This window comes from Bufo gargarizans, chromosome 1, assembly GCF_014858855.1.
Source record: "Bufo gargarizans isolate SCDJY-AF-19 chromosome 1, ASM1485885v1, whole genome shotgun sequence".
In the NCBI taxonomy this organism is placed as follows: Eukaryota; Metazoa; Chordata; class Amphibia; order Anura; family Bufonidae; genus Bufo; species Bufo gargarizans.
The window spans coordinates 731050460-731076536 of NC_058080.1; the positions used below are offsets into that span (position 1 = coordinate 731050460).

The 26077-nt window shown below is 45.5% G+C and overlaps 1 protein-coding gene across 1 annotated transcript in view; it reads right to left on the reverse strand.

Moving 5' to 3' along the window:
* Positions 1 to 17046: 17046 nt before the first annotated feature.
* SLC45A2 (solute carrier family 45 member 2) overlaps positions 17047 to 26077 on the reverse strand; it is a 111684-nt gene continuing 102653 nt past the window's right edge. Inside the window, exon 7 of the mRNA XM_044292676.1 lies at positions 17047 to 17268. Within this exon, the coding sequence (XP_044148611.1) occupies positions 17047 to 17268 (222 nt within the window). The remainder of the gene's footprint in view (positions 17269 to 26077) is intronic.

Sequence of the window (26077 nt, forward strand, 5' to 3'; positions counted from 1 at the left end):
GCCCCCATAGTGCAGTTCTCCCCTTTTTTTGTGCCCCCATAGTGCAGTTCTCCCCTTTTTTGTGCCCCCATAGTGCAGTTCTCCCCTTTTTTGTGCCCCCATAGTGCAGTTCTCCCCTTTTTTTGTGCCCCCATAGTGCAGTTCTCCCCTTTTTTTGTGCCCCCATAGTGCAGTTCTCCCCTTTTTTTGTGCCCCCATAGTGCAGTTCTCCCCCTTACTGCCCCCCATAATGCAGTTCTCCCCTTTTTTTGTGCCCCCATAGTGCAGTTCTCCCCTTTTTTTGTGCCCCCATAGTGCAGTTCTCCCCTTTTTTTGTGCCCCCATAGTGCAATTCTCCCCTTTTATAGTGCCCCCCATAATGCAGTTCTCCTCTTTTATAGTGCCCCCATAGTGCAGTTCTCCCCTTTTTTTGTGCCCCCATAGTGCAGTTCTCCCCTTTTTTGTGCCCCCATAGTGCAGTTCTCCCCTTTTTTTGTGCCCCCATAGTGCAGTTTGCCCCTTTTATAGTGCCCCCCATAGTGCAGTTCTCCCCTTTTATAGTGCCCCCCATAGTGCAGTTCTCCCCTTTTTTAGTGCCCCCATGGTGCCAGCTCCCCCCCCCCACTCAAAAAAACAAAAAAAATAAAAATAAAAAAAATACACCGATACTTACCAGCAGCGATGCGATGCAGCCTCTTCCGGCACGTGTCCCTGCTGTGTGCTGCCTGGCTCAGGCAGCGCGATGATGATGTCATCGCGCCGCCAGAGCCGGCCTCTGATAGGCTGCAGGCATTAGTGCCTGCGGCCTATCAGAAGAACAGGGGAGGGACACACCTCTCCCTCCCCTGCCGCAGCACAGATATGGAGATGAGCGCTTCCACAATGGAAGCGCTCATCTCCTACTGCCCCCCCCCCCCCCCCCCCGCCGCTGCCGCTACAATTACATCCAGGGCCGCGCCGCCTGTGGTGATCGGCGGTGCGGCCCTGAAGGATAAAAAAATAAATTTTTTGCCTGGTTGTTCCAGGGGGGGGTCCAGACCCGCTGGACCCCCCCTGTAGGTGCGCCACTGGCTGCATCCCTAGCTGCAAGCTATCCAATGTGTATGGTGAAACGATCTCCCGGTCTCCTTCTCAACCGATAAGCCAAAATGAAAAATATCTGCATAAGACCTATCCTACATCTTCCTCTCTCAGTTAGGGTAGTTTCACACTAGCGGCAAGGAACTCCGGCAGGCTGTTCCGGCGGGTGAACAGCCTGTCGGATTCGTGCTGCTGCTAGTGCACGCGTGCCCCCAGACTACCGCTCCGGCCCCATTGACTATAATGGGGGCGGGCCGGAGTTCCGGCAGCAGCACGGCAAACATCCAGAGTGTCGGCTGTAATAAAAGTATGACATGTCGTACTTTTATTCCGGCCGCCTCTCGTCATGTTTGCCGTGCTGCCGCCGGAACTTCGGCCCGCCCCCATTATAGTCAATGGGGCCGGAGCGGTAGTCCGAGGGGACGTGTGCACTAGCCGCAGCACAGATCCGACAGGCTGTTCACCTGCCAAAACAGCCTGCCGGAGTTCCTTGCCGCTAGTGTGAAACTACCCTAAGAGTCATGTGAAGCATGCTTCTTCTACTTCCTATTGCATATAGTAATAAAAAGAAAAGACAAGCAGAGCTAACACTGCGCAGAATAGCCATTTCCACACACCATATGCTTTTCTGTTGTAGTGTTTAATAATTATGATTAAAAGGAAAGAATATAAAAAATAATAACAGTACAAAAATATACTTACAACCTGAGGCTTAAGATGTGCCTGGGCTCCAGCTTCACACTTTAATAGATTTGCAAAATGAAAATGGTACTGATGTTGTGTTCCCAATCTATCAGCTCCGCTTAAACTCCTGTTTCAAGAAAGTCTAATCCTTCTAGAAATGCAGCAGGGAGAGTTTGATGTGTTTTTTGGGGAACTAGGTTTACGTTTTTAGAATTGCTCCTATTAAAACAGAGCATAATGGTTAAATATAAATGAGGATGAAAAAAAATGATAGCTGCAAACGGTCTGAAAGTGTGATGTATAAGCCTCAGAGGAACGTTCCATATGGAGAATCAAAAAGAAAATCTTTGGGCAATGATCCAACATGGGAGAAATATGACACATCATAGAGGGCTATGTCAATGTTTCACAATACATCTTAGTGTGGAACTGACAGCATTCCTGGTTTACTTAGGTTCAGAAGTTTCTTTGGGGAGAAGTGTATGTTGTGCCATTCTGTTATTCCTCAAATAAATGTATAAATTCATAGTCTGAAACTAACTAATCCACTGGTGTATTATATCAACTTTCCTGTGTGGTGTAGTATAGAGGAAAGAGAGCTGACAGATCCTCTATACTACACCACACAGCAGAGCCGACAGATCCTCTATACTGCACCACACAGGAGAGCCGACAGATCCTCTATACTACACCACACAGGAGAGCTGACAGATCCTCTATACTACACCACACAGGAGAGCTGACAGATCCTCTATACTACACCACACTGGAGAGCCGACAGATCCTCTATACTACACCACACAGGAGAGCTGACAGATCCTCTATACTACACCACACAGGAGAGCTGACAGATCCTCTATACTACACCACACAGGAGAGCTGACAGATCCTCTATACTACACCACACAGGAGAGCTGACAGATCCTCTATACTACACCACACAGAAGAGCTGACAGATCCTCTATACTACACCACACAGCAGAGCCGACAGATCCTCTATACTACACCACACAGGAGAGCTGACAGATCCTCTATACTACACCGCACAGGAGAGCTGACAGATCCTCTATACTACACTGCACAGGAGAGCTGACAGATCCTCTATACTACACCACACAGGAGAGCTGACAGATCCTCTATACTACACCACACAGGAGAGCTGACAGATCCTCTATACTACACCACACAGCAGAGCCGACAGATCCTCTATACTACACCACACAGGAGAGCTGACAGATCCTCTATACTACACCACACAGGAGAGCTGACAGATCCTCTATACTACACCACACAGGCGAGCTGACAGATCCTCTATACTACACCGCACAGGGGGAGCCGACAGATCCTCTATACTACACCACACAGGAGAGCTGACAGATCCTCTATACTACACCACACAGAAGAGCTGACAGATCCTCTATACTACACCACACAGGAGAGCCGACAGATCCTCTATACTACACCGCACAGGAGAGCTGACAGATCCTCTATACTACACCACACAGGAGAGCTGACAGATCCTCTATATTACACCTCACAGGAGAGCCGACAGATCCTCTATACTACACCGCACAGGAGAGCCGACAGATCCTCTATACTACACCGCACAGGAGAGCTGACAGATCCTCTATACTACACCGCACAGGAGAGCTGACAGATCCTCAATACTACACCACACAGGAGAGCCGACAGATCCTCTATACTACACCACACAGGAGAGCTGACAGATCCTCTATACTACACCACACAGGAGAGCCGACAGATCCTCTATACTACACCACACAGAAGAGCTGACAGATCCTCTATACTACACCACACAGAAGAGCTGACAGATCCTCTATACTACACCACACAGGAGAGCCGACAGATCCTCTATACTACACCACACAGGAGAGCTGACAGATCCTCTATACTACACCACACAGGAGAGCCGACAGATCCTCTATACTACACCACACAGGAGAGCTGACAGATCCTCTATACTACACCACACAGGAGAGCCGACAGATCCTCTATACTACACCACACAGGAGAGCTGACAGATCCTCTATACTACACCGCACAGGAGAGCTGACAGATCCTCTATACTACACCACACAGAAGAGCTGACAGATCATCTTTAGCGTTACTTGCTTTACTGTTTCATCTACTATGAAAGCCTAAAATGTGAATACCCCTTTAAGAAAAGTGAGATTATACATTTGGTCCTATGAGTTACTACACCATGCTCACAGAAGGCAACATTTAATGAGTTTGATGCAGAATACATGACTTATTCCCAGCGCTCTTTATACGTTATCATCAAATTACCCACTGGTGCTCCTGATTCTTAGTCATTTAATGCATATGCTACTTATCGAAGGAAATGTGCCATAATCGGATTTCAGTATTGACTATTGGGTCTGGCGATAACAGACTGCAGGCACTTTTCTTTCAGGATATATTTAAGTGAATTATTTCTTCTTATTTTGCTGCTAATACCTCCAGGATATTTAGTTTTCCAAGTAGGAATCTATATGATTCTATATTAAGTACAGTATATTTCAAAGGAGCATTTTGTTTTCTAAGGAAATAACCCAAAAGGTCAAGAATTAATAAACTGTAGGATAAACACATGAGGGAGGCAGATATAGAATAGGAAACGATTTTCCAGGCAATGTGCTATAAGATAAGCCACACAGAAACCAGGTAAGCCGAGGAAATCGATGCCAGCAGAAGACCGGGCGCATGTCAAATCTGGTCATTGACACTTAGTTGACAGGGCATTTACTTGATAGGTACTTGGCAAAAACTCCCAATGTCCACCTCTGACACAGGGGAGTAGATATTAATAGTGCAGAGGTAGCAGGTACTATATAAGTGTATATATATATATATATATATATATATGATCTAGCTAAAGTTTTGAGGCTCTGTAGATTTAGGTAGCACCTTGGCTGCCACTTGTGCAACTGCATGTCTTAGCGTTGGATACCTCACTTATAGACCAGCAATACGTTTTTTTAAGTCATGCCTGATTGTATAGGAACTGGAGTCTGCCATACCAGAGACCGTGCTGTTTCGAAGTTCTTGCCCCTCATCAGTTCAGGGGACTGGCTGACAGAATGACTCCCGGGACCCCCACCAATTACCTGTTTGAGAAGGCACCGATTCTTCCGTCAGTGCCGCTGCCTTCCCTCATCTCACCAAGGACAGCGCCATACATTGTATAGTGCCCATGCTTAGTATCACAGTTCAGCCCCATTCACTTCTGGGGCTGAGCTGCTCCTAGGCCACGCGACACATGAATGTGTCATCATTCGACCTAGGAAAAGCAGCGAGAAGTGCCTTTTCAAACAGCTGATCGGCCGGGGTTGACACACCTTTAAGATACGGATTACCTAGCCAGAGTGTTGAGCGAATTACTGTTTTCCAGCTCGGCGTACAAGGTTCAGGTTCGGGTTATCTAAGAATTCCGTTATGGATTCCGCTACCACGGACCATAACTTATAGAATCTATAACGAAATTCTTAGATAACTCAAACCATGTACGCCGAACTTGAAAACAGAAGTTCGCTCATCCCCAGTGGCGTAGCTTGTGGAGGGGCCGTTGCCCCGGGTGCCAAATTGTAGGGGGCGCCAGGCACCATAATAGGGGTGATGAAAGCATATGGTCCCCACCCCCTTCGTTCTGCCTCATAAGCTTCAGGCCAGGCCTGAAGCCTATAAAGCAGTAGAATGGCGCAGGAGATCGCGATTACATCACCGTGACCTCCTGCGCCGGGTCTCGTGAGATGACATGATGATGCGGCGCAGGAGGACACGGTGAGGTGTTTCTGACCGCCTGTGCTGGGACACCTGAGCAAAGGCAACGAGAAGAGGTGACCGGACCCTGAGGAAGATTGTGGAGAAGGACCGATTCCAGACCTTGGGGGACCTGCGGAAGCAGTGGACTGAGTCTGGAGTAGAAACATCCAGAGCCACCGTGTACAGGCGTGTGCAGGAAATGGGCTACAGGTGCCGCATTCCCCAGGTCAAGCCACTTTTGAACCAGAAACAGCGGCAGAAGCGCCTGACCTGGGCTACAGAGAAGCAGCACTAGACTGTTGCATGTCATTCGGAAATCAAGGTGCCAGAGTCTGGAGGAAGACTGGGCAGAGGGAAATGCCAAAATGCCTGAAGTCCAGTGTCAAGTACCCACAGTCAGTGATGGTCTGGGGTGCCATGTCAGCTGCTGGTGTTGGTCCACTGTGTTTTATCAAGGGCAGGGTCAATGCAGCTAGCTATCAGGAGATTTTGGAGCACTTCATGCTTCCATCTGCTGAAAAGCTTTATGGAGATGAAGATGTCATTTTTCAGCACGACCTGGCACCTGCTCACAGTGCCAAAACCACTGGTAAATGGTTTACTGACCATGGTATTGCTGTGCTCAATTGGCCTGCCAACTCTCCTGACCTGAACCCCATAGAGAATCTGTGGGATATTGGGAAGAGAAAGTTGAGAGACGCAAGACCCAACACTCTGTATGAGCTTAAGGCCGCTATCGAAACATCCTGGGCCTCCATAACACCTCAGCAGTGCCACAGGCTGATTGCCTCCATGCCACGCCGCATTGAAGCAGTCATTTCTGCAAAAGGATTCCCGACCAAGTATTGAGTGCAGAACTGAACATAATTATTTGAAGGTTGACTTTTTTTGTATTAAAAACACTTTTCTTTTATTGGTCGGATGAAATATGCTAATTTTTTTAGATAGGAATTTGGGGTTTTCATGAGCTGTAGCCAAAATCATCACATATTAAAACAATAAAAGGCTTGAACTACTTCAGTTGTGTGTAATGAATCTAAAATATATGAAAGTCTAATGTTTATCAGTACATTACAGAAAATAATGAACTTTATCACAATATGCTATTTTTTTTAGAAGGACCTGTATAATGGCCCATTATAAATAATAATAATAATACTATAGAGGGGGCCATTATATATAATAATAATAATAATAATAATAATAGTAACTAATAATAATAAAACTCTGCAAAGATGAGACGCAGCTGAAAGAAGGTATCATGTCGGTCTTATCTCCGAATGAAGACGTTGAGAAAATTCTACATCACAGGAGATGATGTCACTGGATGGATGAGGTATGTAATGTGCGAACACATATTTGCTTAATGGTAAGGTTGAGGGGTGGATTTAGAATTTGGACCACCCTGCCACATCCTGGCCCCAGACTTCAGGTCACACTGTACGTGTTCTGAATTCTGGGGCCTCACACCCATCTACTACATTATCTGTACTCAGGGAATTATCACTGTATTATCTGTGGTGTTAGGAGTACTACATTATCTGTAAAAAGGGGCATGTCCACGGGTTGGGGGGGGGGCTTGCCCCGGGTGCTGGCAACCCACGCAACGCCACTGCTCATCCCTAGTTATTAGTAGTGATGAGCGGGAGGTGCCATATTCGATTTCGCGAATATTCGAATGAATATTCGTGTTATATTCGTCGAAATCGAATATTCGTAATTATTCCAATTATCGCGAATAATATGCGAATTATTTTCCGCGTATTGCGATTATTTATCTTGATAGTATAAGGCAACGTTCCTATGCTAATTGACTATGGCTAGGCTAATATGTGTATTTTACGAAATTTCTGAATATTGCTCTAACTTCGTCTCCTAGAATATTACAAATATTCTAAAAGAAGAAGTTAGAGCAATATTACGAAATTTCGTAAAATGCACATATAGATTGTAATTTAGCTAATATAGTGCTATAATCCCTTTGTTTTCCTCTAAATTTTTTTTGCCTCTTCTGAACTTAAGTTTTGTAAAATATGTACACTATTAAAAAATATTACTATTGCAGTATATTAGCTTAAATACAATCTGTGTATTTTACGAAATTTCGTAATATTGCTCTAACTTCGTCTTTTAGAATATTCGTAATATTGCTCCAACTTCGTCTTTCAGAATATTACGAATATTCTAAAAGACGAAGTTAGAGCAATATTAAGAACATTTGCAAAAGTCGAAATTGCGATGCGAGTAATATAACACGAAATAATCGCATGAAGATTTCAACTTAGCACTGCTATATTCCATATTCTAGCCTAGTATGGAATATAGCAGTGCTAAGTTGAAATCTTCATGCGATTATTTCATGTTATATTACTCGCATCGCAATTTCGACTATTGCGAAATTTCGTAAAATACACATATAAATTAGATTGTAATTTGGCAAATATGGAATATAGCAGTAAGTTGAAAACGCCACTGACTGGAGCAGCCAGGAAGCCAGAAATCCAAAGGACAGGTAAGAACAACTTTAGGGAAGTGGGAAAGAAAAAAATATCATTAAAAAAAACAAAAAAAAAAATATTCGATTTCGCGAATATATAGAACAATATTCTAAATATTCGCGAAATCTCAAAATTGCGATATTCGAGAAAAAAATTCGCAATTCGAATATTCGCGCTCAACACTAGTTATTAGTATGAAAATCTCAGAAAACCCTTTTAAGTTTGGAGGGAAAAACCTGGACACACTGACCTTTTGACTGTCTGGTTTAGCTCTGTTTACGTCTGAAGACTTTTTTATGTCAGGAAAAACTACTTAGTTATTCTCATAGACTGTCACGGACGTTCCTGTAACAGGTGCCAGGAGATCAGTGAGACTGTCAACACGTGGTTTGTTCTGACAGATGTCTGTTGTTTCTGGTGATGGCCAAACCCCTTGCCTCAGGTGTGGCTTATGTGGTCATTTATACTTCCCTATTTATTGTGGCTTCTCCCACCATGCTGTGTGATTTATAGCTTAAGTCTGGTTTTGGACTGCTGGTGTTTGGATCTTGGCGGAGTTCTTGTGCTTCCATTGCCTTTTGAAGTTAAGCGTCTTCTTTCCCTTTTGGTTTATTGTTTGGGTTCTCTTGTGTTGCTCTTTTTTCTGTCATTTGTGTTTAGGCCTGAGGGAGACTGCTGTTCATCCTACCGGTTGGAGGAACAGGTTGTCTCTTGTCCTGACATTAGTACCAGGGTCCTAAAGGGTGAAATGGGACTTTAGATTCCTGTGTATGAACTTACCTACCTCTGGGGTCAAGTCATATTTGCAGTCAGTCAGGACTTTGATTAGAGTTTCTCTAGGAGGTGAACAGCTCCTTTCCCTAGTTTCCAGGCCTTTTCCCCTGACCCCTTTCCCTCCTACGTTCGGTGTGGGTTTCCCTCCCACACCAAAACGTGACATTATAAACCGCCAAACCATTATTTTTTTTTGCTTGTGTCAGTGCAGCCATGGATCCAATCGCTGCACTGGCCAGACAGCTGCATGGGCTGTCTTTGGATGTAGCTGACCTCTGCACGACCGTCTCACAGATCCCGAGACCACTGGCTGCTGGTCCTAGTGGTGGTTATCAGGCCTGTCCTGAACCAAAAGTGACCCTCCCGGACAGATTCTCTGGGGAAAGTTATAATTTAATTTTGTTCAGAGAGGCGTGCAAATTGCATTTTAATCTAAGCCCACACTCATCTGGGGATGAGAGTCAGAGAGTTGGTGTGGTTATTTCATTGCTTTCTCTGCCTACTGGATCGCAGTCTCTCCGGTCGGTGGATGAATTTTTCAGAGCTCTGGGTCTCATATATGATGACCCAGACCGGACCTCCCTGGCCGAGACCAAGTTACGTGGCCTTCGTCAGGGAAAGCGTTCTGCTGAGATCTATTGCTCCGAGTTTAGGAGCTGGGCTACGGATACTGACTGGAACGATCCAGCTCTCCATAGTCCGTTCTGTCAGGGATTATCTGAGAGGCTGAAGGACGCTTTGGCCTTTCATAAGAATCCCGAGTCTTTGGAAGCCGCTATGTGTCTTGCTGTATGCATTTATAGACGAGAGAGAGAGAGAGAGAGCAAACAGGACATTTTATCAATGTATGTCCATGCATTCAGCATCAAAAATAAAAGGGGGCGTTTAATTCCCATCTGACTCTTGGAGGGTTAAGAGGGGAGTCAGAGAACGTGCATTTGTCTTTGACTGGTAGTACCCGATTTCTCCTGACTGATGAGGTGGCATAGAGTCCAGGACTGTGGGGATTGAGGTGTTTATCGACAGCAGGGCAGGGGGAAATCTGAATGATGGTCAGTTTACTTGTATGCACTGGTTGCATTAGAGAAAAACATTTCTGTTTTTGTCGTTGATCCTGCACCTCTAACTCAGAAGTGTTTGTCTCAGATGGTGCATGACATCCGATTAAGAGTGGGTGACTTTCATCAGGAGTTCATCTCGTGTTTTGATGGAAGGTCTCCCTGCTCTATTGGTTCTGGGTTTACCGTTGTAGCAATGTGATATTGAAGTGTTTTCCCCAGGCTCCGGTCCGGGACTTAGGGCATGCTCATGTCCAGGGATCCTATTTAATCCTGCTACTTGTTCTTGGGTGTGTCTCACTCTGGAGAGTGTGCAGACAGAGGCCTGGTGAGGCTCTGTCAGTGTGGTCTCAGATAAGCCAGGCTGAGGGGCCACGAGGCTATGCAATAGCCTGGACTTTGGGGGACTTGCACACAGAAGGCTGGAGTGGCTCTGTGTGGTCTGAGCCAGAAGGGCTGAGAGACCACGATTCCCCAAGAGACCCTGGTGTGGGAGCAGCCTGGAGGCTGCTGAAGGTTGGGCTGGGAAAGCCGCATCTCATCACAGGTGTGAACTGTGCTACGCTTTAGGTGAGTCAGGGAAACCTATGTGTTTAGTTAGGGCCCAGACGGGCAAGGTATTTTATTTTGGCTTTGTGTGTTTTTGCTTTATGCCGTGTGCCACAATAAAGCACAGTTTGGCCCCAAAATCCTGGTTTCTGTGAAGAAGTGTGTGTTTGCAACCCCTGGAAAAGAGCTAATCCCCTACACCGTGTTTAAGCAAGCATAATCCAACCTAGATTCTGGATTGGGATGATTATTGCATTGATAATGGTCTGAATACGTCTTTTTCTGCTTTTACCACTAAAACAGGGATGCTCAACCTGCGGCCCTCCAGCTGTTGTAAAACTACAACTCCCACCATGCCCTGCTGTAGGCTGCACGCTGTCCGGGAATTCTGGGAGTTGTAGTTTTTCAACAGCTGGAGGGCCGCATTAAAACATTACCCTTCATATCTGATTTTTCCGATGTATTTTCTTAAAGTGGATGCCAGGACTTACTCCTGCATCGGGAATATGATTGTCCTATCAACCTTATTCCTGGAGCTAAGTTGCCCAAATATAGGTTGTATAACCTTTCTGGACCTGAAAGACTGGCCATGAGAGAGTATATTACCAAGAGTTTGGCTAAAGGGCACATAAGACCTTCCAAATCTCCTGTGGAAGCAGGGTTTTTTTTGTTAAAAAGAAGGACGGAACCCTTAGGACATGTCTGGATTTCCATGAGCTCAATTGGATTCCTTTGATTTCTGATTTGTTTAACCAGATGGTTGGTGACCAGGTGTTCTCAAAGTTGGACTTAAGGAGGGCATATAATCTGGTCAGGATCAAGGAAGGGGATGAATGGAAGACTGCTTTTAATACTCCAGAGGGTCACTTTGAGAATCTGGTCATGCCGTTTGGGTTGACCAATGCTCCTGTGGTTTTCCAGCATTTTGTGAATGACATTTTTCATCACCTGGTGGGAAAGTTTGTTGTCCTGTATTTAGATGACATACAAATTTATTCTCCAGATGTGGAGACTCATCAGGATCACGTTAGACAGGCGTTACAGATCCTAAGAGATAATAAATTGTATGCAAAATTGGAGAAGTGTGTTTTTGCTGTACAGGAGGTGCAGTTCCTGGGCTACCTGTTGTCATCCTCGGGTTTTCGAATGGACCCAGAGAAAGTCTGTGTTGTATTGGACTGGGACGGACTCGAAAATCTGAAGGTTCTTATGCAGTTTTTGCGGGTTCACCAACTATTACCGAAAATGTATCAAGAACTATTTGACAGTGGTGAGACCTTTAACCGACAGGACTAAAAAATGGACGGACGTCTCAGTGTGGTCCGATTCGGCATTGCAAGCCTCTGCTGTTAAAGAGTGTTTCGCTTCTGCCTCTATATTGGTGCAGCCGGATGTGTCACAGCCTTTCATTGTGGAGGTTGACGTGTCTGAGGTGGGGGTAGGAGCAGTCATATCGCAGGGCTCGTCACCAGGTAAATAGCGTCCATTTGCATTTTTCTCTAAAAAAACTCTCTGCCGCAGAGAGAAAATTATGATGGGGGTAACAGAGTGGCAGGCCATTAAAGGGAACCTGTCACCGGGATTTTGGGTATAGAGCTGAGGACATGGGTTGCTAGATGGCCGCTAGCACATCCGCAATACCCATTCCCCATAGCTCTCTGTACTTGTATTGGGTAAAACAACTGATTTGATACATATGCAAATTAACATAAAAAGAGTCCTATATATTACTTGTGTGACCAGAGAAGAGTCATATTTTCAAGCTCTGACTCATCTTATGCAAATTAACCTAAGATGAGTCAGAGCTTGAAAATATGACTCTTCTCTGGTCACACAAGTAATATATAGGACTCTTTTTATGTTAATTTGCATATGTATCAAATCGTTTTTTTTACACAATAAAAGCACACAGAGTTATGGGGACTGGGTATTGCGGATGTGCTAGTGGCCATCTAGCAACCCATGTCCTCAGCTCTATACTCCAAATCCCGGTTACAGGTTCCCTTTAAGTTGGCTTTTGAGGAGTGGCATCAGTGGTTGGAAGGGGCGATTCATCCGATCATGGTGTTCACAGATCACAAAAACTTGGCTTACCTGGAGTCGGCTAAACGACTGAACCCAAGACAAGCCATACAGTCTTAGTTTTTCACCAGATTCAAATTTCATTGTCACTTATCCTGGGGTTAAGAACATCAAGGCAGATGCCTTGTCACATAGTTTTCCTGGAGGTGGTGATTTTGAAAATCCGAATCCGATACTGTTGGAGGAGGTGGTGATATCCCCCCCCTATACCCTGATCTAAAGGTGAAGGTGTTAGAGGCTCAGCGAGATGCACCGGATTCTTGTCCCTCTGGGAAATTGTTCCATCTGAATTGTGTCACAAGGTCTTTGAGGAACATCACTGTACGGTTCTTACGGGACACCCTGGGAGCAGATCCACTGCTGACCTAATTTCTCGTAGATTTTGGTGGCCAGGGTTGCGTAAGTGTGTTGAGGACTATGTGTCAGCCTGTAGCACTTGTGCACAAGCTAAGGTGACACATACTCGACCTTCCGGATCTCTACTTCCGTTGCCCATCCAGTCCAGACCATGGACTCATTTGTCCATGGATTTTATCACTGATCTACCTAATTCTTCAGAAAAGACAGTTATTCTGGTGGTAGTTGATCGCTTTAGTAAGATGGAGCACTTCATAGCATTGCCGGGCCTACCTAATGCTAAAACTCTTGCACAAGCGTTTGTCGATAACATTGTGAAACTACATGTCATTCCCTCTGACGTGGACTCGGATCGTGGGACTCAGTTGGTTTCCAGATTCTGGAAGGCATTCTGTACTAGACTGGGGGTACAACTGTCCTTTTCTTCTGCTTTTCATCCTCAGTTGAAGGGACAGATGGAACGCACTAATCAGAGTCTGGAGACTTACTTGAAATGTTTTGTCTCTGAAAACCACGAGGAGTGGTCTTAATTTTTGTTTGCCATAAACAATCGTAGACATGAGTTGCCGTTTTTGGGGCATATGGGTTTCAACCGCAGTTTGGGACATTTTCTTGTTCTGATACTTCTGGTATTCCTGAGGAGGAACGTTTTTCGTCATCCTTGTCATCTATATGGCGGAAAATTCAAAATAACTTGAGGGATATGGGCAACAAATGTAAATTTATGACAGACAGGAAACGTATGAATCGTCCAGACCTAAGAGTGGGTGATTCTGTGTGGCTGTCCACAAGAAACATTAAGTTGAAGGTACCTTCTTGTAAGTTGAGTCCAAGGTTTATTGGTCCATATAAGATCACTGCCATTATTAATCCCGTAGCCTTTCGTCTTGAACTTCCTCAGGCTCTAAAGATTCATAATGTGTTTCATAAGTCTTTGTTGAAGAGATATTTTGAACCTTTGGAACAGTCTTCCTTGCACAAGTCATGGTGGACAGTAGTTTGGAATTTCAGATCGCCAAGATAATTGACTCTAGGAGTTCTCCGTAGATCTCTTCAGTATCTTGTTCACTGTAAGGGTTATGGACCAGAGGAGAGGATGTGGGTACCAGCATCCAACGTGAATGCCAGTAGTTTGGTGAAGGCTTTACACAGGTCTCACCCGGATAAGGTCGGTCCTGGGTGCCCGGAGGTCACCCATAAAAGGGGGGGTACTTTCACGGACGTTCCTGTTACAGGTGCCAGGAGATCAGTGAGACTGGCAACACGTGGTTTGATCTGACAGGTTCCTATGGATCAATTCGTGTCTGTGTTGTTTCTAGTGATGGCCACACCCCTTGCCTCAGGTGTTGCTTATGTGGTCATTTATCCTTCCCTATTTATTGTGGCTTCTCCCAGGGCCGGCGCTACCATAGAGGCAAGGGGGGGCAATTTCCCCCGGGCCCCCGACTCCTTAGGGGCCCTCAGCGCCGGCCCAGCCGCAACTACTATATTATCTATAATTGAATAATTCTATTGTGTGCCTGTGTCTGGAGAGATGGGCCGGCGCCGCAGTAATGTAATTAAAACTAACTGGGCTGGAGTCAAGTGGAGGGGCCCCTCCCCGGGCGCCGGCGGCCAGTGACTGTGCCTGCGCTGCGGCATGCACGGCACAGGCAGGCACGTCTAGCGCCTGGCTGACGTACGTTGCCACAGGCTCTGCCACCCCCCCCCCCCCCCCCCCGCCCAGAGAACTTGGATTGAACTTGAGGCATTGAGGCAAGGAGCAAGCAAAGCGAGCAAGCACCATTGGCATTTGGCAGCCAGCCAGCCACAGCCCAGAGCCCAGTCTGACTCTGCCAGCAGCGCCAGGGAAGGCCCGCCGCCCACAGTCAGAAGGCAGCCAGCCCCCAGCCAAGTTCCAAACTTCCACTGACTGGTAGGTTCATAATTCATTGGTTATATTGTTTTGTTGTTAATTAAACTGGATCGGATCCATCATCCATCCATCCCTTGCCAGTGTTTCCCACTCACTGACTTACTTAGTCCGACACCATCTCACCCGTCCGGGCCGTCCCAGTGTACTACTAGCCCGCCCTGCTGCTCTGGTTCTGCTTGTGTTTGGAGTCAGTTGGACTGGAGAAATGTGCATTTAGGGGGGCAGGGGGGGCAGTTACTGGTACTACCAGCAACTGCCCGGCCCCCCCCCCCTAAATGCACATTTCTCCAGTCCAAATGTCCAAACAGAACCAGGGTGGGCTAGTATACTGGCACTGGGACGGGTGAGATGGTGCCTGGGATGGATCCAACCCAGTTTAAATCAACTAACCTACCAGTAACTGGCCCCCTCACACCCCCCAAATGCACATTTCTCCAGTCCAAATGTCCAAACAGAACCAGGGTGGGCTAGTATACTGGCACTGGGACGGGTGAGATGGTGCCTGGGATGGATCCAACCCAGTTTAAATCAACTAACCTACCAGTAACTGGCCCCCTCACACCCCCCAAATGCACATTTCTCCAGTCCAAATGTCCAAACAGAACCAGGACGGGCTAGTATACTGGCACTGGGATGGGCGAGATCATGCCTGGGATGGATCCGATCCAGTTTAAAATCAACCAACCTACCAGTAACTGGTTGGTTGATTAAACTGGATCGGGATCCATCCCAGTCTGGTAGGTTGGTTGATTAAACTGGAATCGGATACATCCCAGACACCATCTCACCCATCCCAGTGCCAGTATACTAGCCTGCCCTGGTTCTGTTTGGACAGTTGGACTGGAGAAATGTGCATTGGGGGGGGGGGGCAGTTACTGGTATGTTGGTTGATTAAACTGGATCGGATCCATCCCAGGCACCATCTCACCCGTGCCAGTGTACTAGCCCGCCCTGGTTCTGTTTGGAGTCAGTTGGACTGGAGAAATGTTGCTTTGCCGCTTGCATTTGTTTACAATACGGGACGTTAAAGTCAGCAAGTGTAATGTGGGGGGGCCTTATTGTTTTCCGCCCCAGGGCCCCATTTCACCTAGAACCGGCCCTGGCTTCTCCCACCATGCTGTGGGGTTTATAACTTCAGTCTGGTTTTGGATTGATGGGGTTTGGATCTCGGCGTTCCTGTGCTTCTTTCCCTTTTGGTTTATTGTTTGTGTTCTCTTGTGTCTTTTCCCTGTCATTTAGGTTTAGGCCCGAGGGAGACTCCTATTCATCCTACCGGTTGGAGGAACAGGTTGTTCCTTGTCCTGACATTAGTACCAGGGTTCTACAGAGTGAAATAGTACTTTAGGATCCTGTGTATGAACTCCCCTACCTCTGGGGTCAGGTCATATTAGCAGTCAGTCAGGACTTTGATTAGAGTTTCTCTAGGAGGTGACCAGCTCCTTTCCCTAGTTTCCAGGCCCTTTCCCCTCCTACGTTCGGCGTGGGTTTCCCTCCCACACCGAAACTTGACATAGACTTCGATTGAAATGCTATCCAAGTCTATGGCAGAATGAAACTGCAACAAAGTTTCCATCCAGACTGTGCTTCTCCACTCCACCCCTCCCATTCAAAAGTTCTAGATGAGTTAGAAACTGTATATAAGGAGAGGGACTGATGTTTAGTAGGAGAGACTCTTAGACTGCACGAGTGACCAGAAGAAGCTAAAGATGGGGATACCTTGCCACAGGCCCCCAGTCACCAGCCTTTGATCAGGGTACCAGCCTTCTGGGAGAGAGGGGCAGCTAACACGAGCCTTTCCTCAGCACAGAACCTTCTTTTGTCATGGAGGAGACTGGAGAAGTCTACTCAGTGCATTGCCTGTATTATTTTGCACTTCAGTTCCGCCAGTAAAGAAGCACACTGGTATACTGCAAACCCTGGACATATTTCCCTTTGGGGTGCACCAGGACACACCATCTCTTCCAGGGAGCAACAACATTTTATATTGCCACCCAGTAGTGCTGGGGCCACCCCAAGCGCCGATGGTGCAAGGAAACATGGGACGCAACCTGGGGCATAACTATGTGGGGGTACACAGGTTACGGGTACTTCCAGGCTGTGTAGCCTTAGGAGGCCCCAAAGGTCCCTTTGCCAAATAAAGAGGAAACCAGTTGTAAACCAAGTGCAATAGCTGGTGGCTCAGGATCTGTAAGTTGCACCTCTGAGAACAACAAAATACAAAAACAAACACTTAATTTTTTGTCATTTTTTTATGAACTTTTTTTATTACAAGGATTGTGACTTACTAAACATATCTGACAAATATTGCAACAAAGCAGCAGCCAATCAATGACACCGTAGAGGCAAAAATGACAATAACCACCACACTCCCAGCGAGACTGACCAAAAAGCCAAGGCCACCACCAACAATAATCTGAGCCAGCTGAACCATGCAGGTAAGAGCCGCACAGTCTATTCCTTTTCCACGGTGCACTTTGCTCGTCTTCACATCCAGCTCTGCTTCAGCCTGAAAGATCAAGCAGAGAAAAATCAAGATAAATGTTTCTGTTCTTGCATCACTAAACCGCCATGGTCACGAAGGTAGATATAGGTTTTATTTTTCCCCGTCTATGGTGTGTAGGGATCTGCCTCAATGGTAGTCTTCAGGGCCACAGCAGCAGCCTTTTAGCGGTGAAAGCAAAGCAACATTTGTCTTTTATTCTTGACAAAACAATAAGGTAGTAAACGGCAGGGACCAGCTTAAAGGAAACAAAGTCCCGTATCTATAGCACAACACAGATATGGTTGTGCATAGTACCGTAAGCCCACGGGGTGTATGTGGACCTCGCTTCGTCCTCAGTCTTACAGGCACTGTAACCCTGATCCAACACGGCACTCAACAGAGTTCCACTGTCAGAAAGAGGTAATCACCCCCACCTGACACTGCTGGCTGTTTTGTAGGCTAGTCAAGACCCGGCCTGGAACGTGGGGAGTAGTCACCCACCCAGCACTATGACTACTCCCAGTAAGAGCTGTCCCAGATCAGCTATACTAAATAAATGAAATGTCAACCAGCTACTGCCACTGACACCTGAAATACTGGCTCCTACTTCACCGAGGCCAGGAACCTCTGTGACGCGTATCTACCATCAACAATGGTCCCTTGTGCCTTCCTACAGGTGGTTTAGCAGGAATTAAGGGGTCACCAAAATAATCCTGCCTCACTCACCAAGGCCGGCCCTAGTAGCAGAAATACTACATTAAAGGGAGCCTGTTGGCAGGATATTTCCTGGTAAACCAGGCACAAGGCCTTGTAGGGCTGGCTCGGGCTGGCTTTCACTTAGCGATCCATTGCTTTCTTCGGAGGGGTTGTCCAGTCATTAATATTGATCCTCTGACAGGGTGAGTCAGTCCAAGGCACCCACCCTACCCTCGGGTGAGCCTCTTCAAACAAAAATTAATTTGACAACAATAATATTGATGACCTATTGTCAGGATAGGTCATCAATATCTCATTGGCGGAGTTCTGACTCCCAGCACCCCCACCGATCAGCTATTCGAGGAGGAGGCGGTTCTCCATGCGAGTGCATTGTACGTGTTGTATCTGGTGGAGCGGTAGCATAGTGTAATCAAGGCCGGGATGAAGAATTGGTGGAGATAGGTGCCCCTGTCCTAATCTCAGCAATGGAAATTAAATCTTCCAGAAGCACTGCTGGGGCGGAGATCGCATCAGGAAACTGTTCATCATTGTAAGGGGGCCGCTCCTTTACCAAGGAGAAAGCTAACCAATGAGCGCTTCCCTCATGAGACTGACAGAAATACTTATTGGTTGTTTCACTAAACAATTAGCATCAGGATAATAAAGGAAGCGCTGATTGGTTAGTGCGCTGCTGTGAAAAGGGAAAGGCTCTTTACACTGCTGAAGGGACATCTGCAGGAGAACTCTCTCTTCTTCAGGTTAGTGATACCTCCCCCTGCACTCACTTTTGCTTCTCCCCTCGCCCCAACTGTCTAAATGCTGCCTCTACACCAACTGCCTCATTGACCCTCTTGCACCAAGTCCCTCACTGCCCTAAGTGCCTCATTGCCCCTTCTGCTCTTCCCTAGGTGCCCCGCTGTCCCTTCTGATCCTCCATCGCCCAAGGGCGTCACTGGCCCCTCTGCCCCAAGTGCCTCATTGCCCCTTCTGCTCTTCCTGCTCTATGGGCCTCACTGCTATTTCTACTCCCAAGTGCCTCACTTGCCATTTCTGCTCCCCTCTGCGCCAAGTGCCCCCCAGCCCCTGCTGCCCTTTCCTACCCCAGGTGCCCCATTGTCCCTTCTGCTATTTCCTATCCCAGGTGCCTCACTGCCATTTCTGCTCCCCATTGCACTAGGTCAGTGGTGGGAAAACTTTTTAGTCAACTGAGCCAAATATCAACAAAACCGCAATTTAAATTTCTTTTAAGAGCCAAATTTTTAAAACCTAAAATATATAGGAAGGTACATTGTTTTTAGTTTCAATAAGTGTCTTCTGATAATAATCTATATGAAGAAGATAACTAGCGTAGTATGCGCATAAATCCATCAGGGTGACAAACTTCAGGTGAAAACATAGAAAGACTATTAGCCGCAAAAGACACACCATATTGAAATTGCCTCAAGCGGCACCCTATTTTTGTGGGGCTTATTAACTAAACTGCAATATCTCACCTTTCTACAGTTTGATCATTGCATTGTCCATTGGTGAATTATAGTACATCACTGCATTCCCTTTGGAGTCTGCACTTTTATTTCATGCCCAGAGTCCGATGTCAACATAAAATGATTTCTATGTATGTCTCATGTTTTATATATTTTTATTGCGTCAACAGTACCAGTGAGGACTATTGGAGTGTGTTTTTACATATTTTTATATATACTTTGTTATTTTGATCTTAATTATTATTTCATTTAATCTTTATAATTTTTTACTTTTATTAAACTTGTATGCAAGGTGTGCACGCCTATTTTTTTTTTTTTTACTTTTTCTGTTTAAATAGTTTACATGCCACATTTTCTGTGGACCTTCGATTCACCTTCGCGCTATAATATGATAATTGTAAACTGTATAGTCACTCTTTGTACTTGTCTTTCTTTGGTGATGATTGATCCGAGTTGTATATATTGTTATGTTTTTTTTTTTATAAAACATACTGCTTTTGCCTTTTATTGCTGTATTGATACGTATTGTACTAATCTACTGAAATTTTTTCGAAGCACAAAATTTCTAATAAATGATTTTTGAAACTAAATAGTTTACATGCCATGAAAATGATGATGTCAAATTATTAATGAGAGTCACCTGTAGAAGGAGGTAGCACACTTGACTATGCCTACTATGACGTCATGTTCGTAGCACAGCAAGCGCCTGCGGTGGTGTTCTGTTATATTTCCCTACCCGGGAACTTTCACTACCCTGCTGCATCACTTCCCGTTGTGACGCAGCACGTTCCGACGTTTGGAAGGAGGTGTGTACACCAAAGTGAAGGCGATTACTCCAGCTTCCTGTGTGATGATGCACGTGCGCTAATAGTGGGAGGAAATATGGGCTTGTGATACGAGATGTACACGCCCTCTCCAGCTTTGCGGAACGCAAATGCATTCCACGGGCAAGAAGACTGTAGTGCTTTCTTCACAAATCAGCAGGAGGGGTTGGTCTTTCGGCTATGTGGGAGCCCGCACCTGTAAGAGCCACTTGTGGCTTGCGAGCCGCGGTTTGCTGACCACTGCACTAGGTCATTCACTGTCCCTTCTCTGTACCATTGTTGCAGATGCCTCATTGTTCCTTCTCCGCCCCGGGTGCCTAATGTCCCTTCCCCTCAGTGCCCCAGTTGCCTCACTGCTTCCCTCGCAGCAGATGCCTCGCTGTGTCATCCTCCTCACACAAACAACCCCAGGCGCCTTACAGTTCTTGCTGCCAATGGCACATACACTAAGGCCTCTTGCACATGACCGTATGCCCTCCGAGACATACGGTCCGTGAGCAGGCCATATGTCCCGGAACGGCATTGATCGTGCACACAGGAGTACACAGCCTTATAGATTACAATTATGCTGTGCACGTCGGGCAGCACGCGGGGCTATTGTCCCGCATTCATACGATCTTATGAGTTTGGGACAATAGCCCAGCGGGCGGCCCGACGTGCACAGAATCATTGTAATCTATGATGCTGTGTACTCCCTTACGCATGATCAATGCCGCTCCGGGACATATGGCCCGCTCACGGACCGTATGTCTAGGAGGGCATATGGTCGTATGCAAGAGGCCTAAAAAAATATGGGCAGCTGGAAGTGTTCCTGGCAGTGGCTTTATAACCGAGCAGCAGCGCCTCAGTCCCCTCCGCACTTCTATGCCGGCTGCAGCTACAAAGCTCCACTGAGGCTGCATGCTCCACTAGTGGCGAGTTGTCCCTGTGTGTATACAGTATATAAAATTGTGCCTGTGTGTGGATGTCTGTATTGCAAAGTGAACGCGTGTAAAATCGTATTCAGATGTTTTTGATGGATCCTTGCATTATTTAGTTTTTTGCAATGGTCCAGGAGATATTTTTCTTCTGCGGTAGGCACATGCACAGTAGGCTTGGTGCTGTTACTGTATTAACCTAGTAAGCAGCAGATCATTTAAAAAAAACTTTAAACTCTGAGCTGGTGAGCCACTGATTGGTCTCAATGGTGATGTGTCCCTTAGTGGCCGCTGAATAATGTGCTCCTTGGGGACACGTCACCACCGAGGCTAGTGATTGGCTGCAACAGTGTATGTGGCCCCATCAGTGCATGTAGCAAGGTACAGGGGTGGGGACATAAAAAAAATCCTAGACAACCCCTTTTATGGAGTTTTCCGAGAGTTTTTAAAACTTTCATGGGAGCAGACAGGCTTATAAACAAAGAAAAAAGGTTTGTGCACCTGATAAAGATCCCTCGTTCCAGCACTGTAGATCTGGTCGCCGTGGGATTGGAAGTGATGACATCACGTCTGTCATTTATGTGACAGCTCAGCCAATCACTGGCCTCAGTGGTAGCGTGCGCTTCAATAGCATGTGAGGCCAGTGATTGGCTTAGTGCTCAGGAGAACAATGGCCATCACATCATCACTTCTGGTCAGATTAGGACCGGAAGCCACGGGGCAGGATTTTACTCATTTTGGGCTTAAAATCTTTTTTTTTTTCAATTAGTCTTTTTTTTTAAATATTCAGCAACTTTGTCATAAACGGTGAAAAAGGTACTTTCACTTTATGCCAGTCATCTCATAAACCTTATGTCTAAATTACCCCAACGGAGGAACAGACTGCCAGAGCTCACCCTATGCAGCATAGCCGGATACAACGGTGTACCGTCGAATCCTTGTTCACTGCAATGGGATCCAGCGGTAATCCGGCCACTTTCCGGCATATATGCAGACTAAGCCGGACAAAAATTTTGCATGTAGCATTTTTTGAGCAGCTGAAAGCAAGCATGTACGCCGGATAGTGACCGGATTACAGTGCCAGAATTCACAATGCAGATGGGAACCAGACTTAAATTAAGTGATATTCTTACCAGTAAGATAAGAATTGAGCTATAATGAGTGTTTAGGAGGTCAGAGATAGGGAGCTGCCTGACAGAACCCAGTGAAAACACAGAGCCTGGTACTAGAGAATCTCAAGGCTGTACAGAGAAATTGGCTCAAAATTAGTAATAAAGGCCCATTGAAAAAAAGATTTTTAGCCGAGTACAAAAGGAGTACGATTCAATAAAACAAAAAATGCTCTCCAAAAGGAGGACCTGCCCGAGGAAGTAGGAGAAGCAAAGGTGCACAGCAGCTTGGGCCCATCCTTGGTATACTTAACTGCTTCAAGTTCTCCAGAATAAAGCAATGGGGGATCACTTAGTGAAATATATCATTGCAATCAGCTAGGGGTTGTGTCTGGGGTAACAGTGAATCTCCTGGTGACTGGTTCCATTTCCTGTATAGTTTAGATATGTAGGATCTTACAAAAAGACACAGCAGTCCATTTCAATTCGTTGGCCCTTTTTAAAGCCTGCCATACTCCCCTAATTCCTCCTCATTCAACCTCCTACAATTCCACATATCTTTCCTCTAACGTGGCATCATTTACTGTAGATACATTTTTAAATCATCCTATTGTTTTATTTGGCTTGGCAGCAGCCACCTGGCATTGGTTGCTACATTTCAGCTTACAATCCACTAATGCTATGTGCAGTATTCCTTCCCCCCACTACATAATGCATCTTTAACAAAGTTAGTCTAAAACCTTAAGAACTTTTTCTTGTTTAATGGGTTGATTATGATTCCATTTTCTTCCCCAGGAAGCCATAATAAATCCTCCACAAAACAAAAATATAAGTTTTTTTTTGTCTTTTTTGTCTTTTTTGCACTTAACATGTAAGATTACATTTAAAAGCAAAGGATTTAATTTCTGCCATTTCAATTCCAATTAAAGTAGAAAAAAATAAATAAAAAAATAACAGCACGTTTTCTGTAACAGAGGCTTTTTTAGAAAACCGATGTGTAGTAATGGAATAATGGAAAAAAATCATAAAATATTCCAGTTCAGTGAGTATAATAATTCCGTTCAGCCACAAAGATTCATTTCCAAATCAATTTTAAATAGCTGGAATGCTCACGACATGAAAAGGCAACGTCGGCTCGTAGATGAAAATCTCCGCAGTTTAAATTAAAGCCTTATTTGCCAAAAATGTGCAAATGGACTGCAGTAATAACAGCTTCAATGTAGAGTGGCCGTACGTACATTGTCTTCTAACAGGCAGGTATACAATGACCTAATCCTGTATGTACCGTAGATCGGGATGCATAGGATTAAAATGACTTGAATAGTAATGCAATGTTACAGCAGAGGGAATCTGCCATGGTCTATTAGGACATTGTATGAATGGTAATTCTGTAAGATTGCTATCGTAATATCCATTATCTGCTCTCAATGGGTTTCGTTTTGCCTTGTGGAGATCCGGTTATTGTCGGGAGTCTCACATGCAATGGTCTCTGGGAAATATATGCAAATTACTCCCCAGAAGGAAAAATAAAGGCTCGTAAGAAAGTGGATCAGCCTTGGACCTTTACAGTAATGGTTGCTACTGTTTGCTTCTATTGTGGCGACAATCCCACGTAATCGTACTGTGATGTGACTTATGTAAATGCATGCTATTATATCTCCCCACCCATGATTATGTGCCATGTTATCATATGCGTTTTAAAATGTACTGTACCTTTAAGCCCTTCCTGACCCTGTGATTTTGCATTTTTTTTCACATTTTTTATTTTTATTTTTTATGTCCCCCTAGGGGACTTTAACTTGGGATCATCTGATTGCTTCTCCCATAGACTGCAATGATTTATCATTGCAGTCTATAGGACATTTACTCTGTTCCTATGGAGCCCTGCCTATGAGGGCATTACTTTGACAGGCCTTGGAACTTTCCAAAGGCCCAAGGCTGCCATAAAAAACAAATGCTTCTTCAATCTCAGGGCGGGGATCCATTCAGGTCTTTAGAACACTTTTTACCGCTCAGATGCCATGTTCACAATTGACTATGGCATCCGAGGTGTTAAAAGTCAATGATTGGCGTTATTGCATTGGAAAGATCGCACTGAAAGACAAGGAAAAACACCCGGTGTGACAGCTAGAGCATCTATCTAGAAGACTAACTGCAGAGGGAAGGGGATATAAGGCAGCTGAATGCACAAAGAGCACTTCTCAGTGAAGCTCCACCTCCTGGGCACTTGCAGGAGCAGAACCTGGCAGAATAAAACTTCATATTCATACTACTCCTGATGAGGAAAAATCTCCAAAAACTAATGTTTCTACTGCTCTCCCCAGCGCCTACCTAGTCCTGTCAGCAGTTGAAAAGCATGATCACAAATTATGTCAGACCCTGTTAGAGTTATACATCATGAACTCCTAAATTTTTTTTAAAAAATACACGTTTGTCATTGCTGATAAGAAAAACTTTAAAACAAGTTGATGAATATTAGAAATCAGCTAAAAGAAATGCCCACACGTACTTCCATGGAGACGAATGAGATAGGATTTTGATATGAACAAGCGCCATTATCTAAGAAATTTATAATGGTTTTAAGAAAATCTAAGAAACAGTCTAAAAACGCAAAATGTGAAAAAGCACAAAATATTAAACTCCAGAAAAAAAAAAATCTGTCTACTGTAGGTAAGTATATGAACTTAAAGTCAAACAATACATTCAAAATCAATCAAAATTTCTGAAATACTGTGCAGAGCCGAACCAGGACCAGGTTTTCCATTCATGGTCCTACATCGTGAGAAAATTCCTCAACCCACTTGTCCTGACCAAGGCTTTGGTGCCCAAATGTCCAGATCAGGTTCCAACATTTTCAGAAAATGACTAAGGGTAAATATTTTTCACTCTATATACTTATTTTTTTTGCTATGTGCCACAAAAAATTAGATTTTTTTCCCCCCAAACTTGGCAAAATAAATTTTCACTAAAATAACTCTCTCAGTATCCAATGTGTAAAGATGCTGATGTGTCCTTTAGGCCTCATGCACACGACCGTTTTTTTTTTACGGTCTGCAAAAACGGGGTCTGTAGGTCCGTGATCCGTGACAGTTTTTTCGTCCGTGGGTCTTCCTTGATTTTTGGAGGATCCACGGACATGAAAAAAAAGTCGTTTTGGTGTCCGCCTGGCCGTGCGGAGCCAAACGGATCCGTCCTGAATTACAATGCAAGTCAATGGGGACGGATCCGTTTGACGTTGACACAATATGGTGCAATTGCAAACGGATCCGTCCCCATTGACTTTCAATGTAAAGTCTGGAGTCTCTTTTATACCATCGGATCGGAGTTTTCTCCAATCTGATGGTATATTCTAACTTGAAGCGTCCCCATCACCATGGGAACGCCTCTATGTTAGAATATACTGTCGGATATGAGTTACATCGTGCAAACTCATATCCGACAGTATATTCTAACACAGAGGCGTTCCCATGGTGATGGGGACGCTTCTAGTTAGAATATACTACAAACTGTGTACATGACTGCCCCCTGCTGCCTGGCAGCACCCGATCTCTTACAGGGGGCCGTGATCAGCACAATTAACCCCTCAGGTGCCGCACCTGAAGGGGTTAATTGTGCGTATCATAGCCCCCTGTAAGAGATCAGGGGCTGCCAGGCAGCAGGGGGCAGAACCACCCCTCCCCAGTTTGAATATCATTGGTGGCCAGTGTGCGGCCTCCCCCGGCCCCCCTCCCTCCCTTTATTGCATTATTAACATTGGTGGCAGTGTGCGGCCTCCCCCGGCCCCCCCTCCCTCCCTCCCTCTA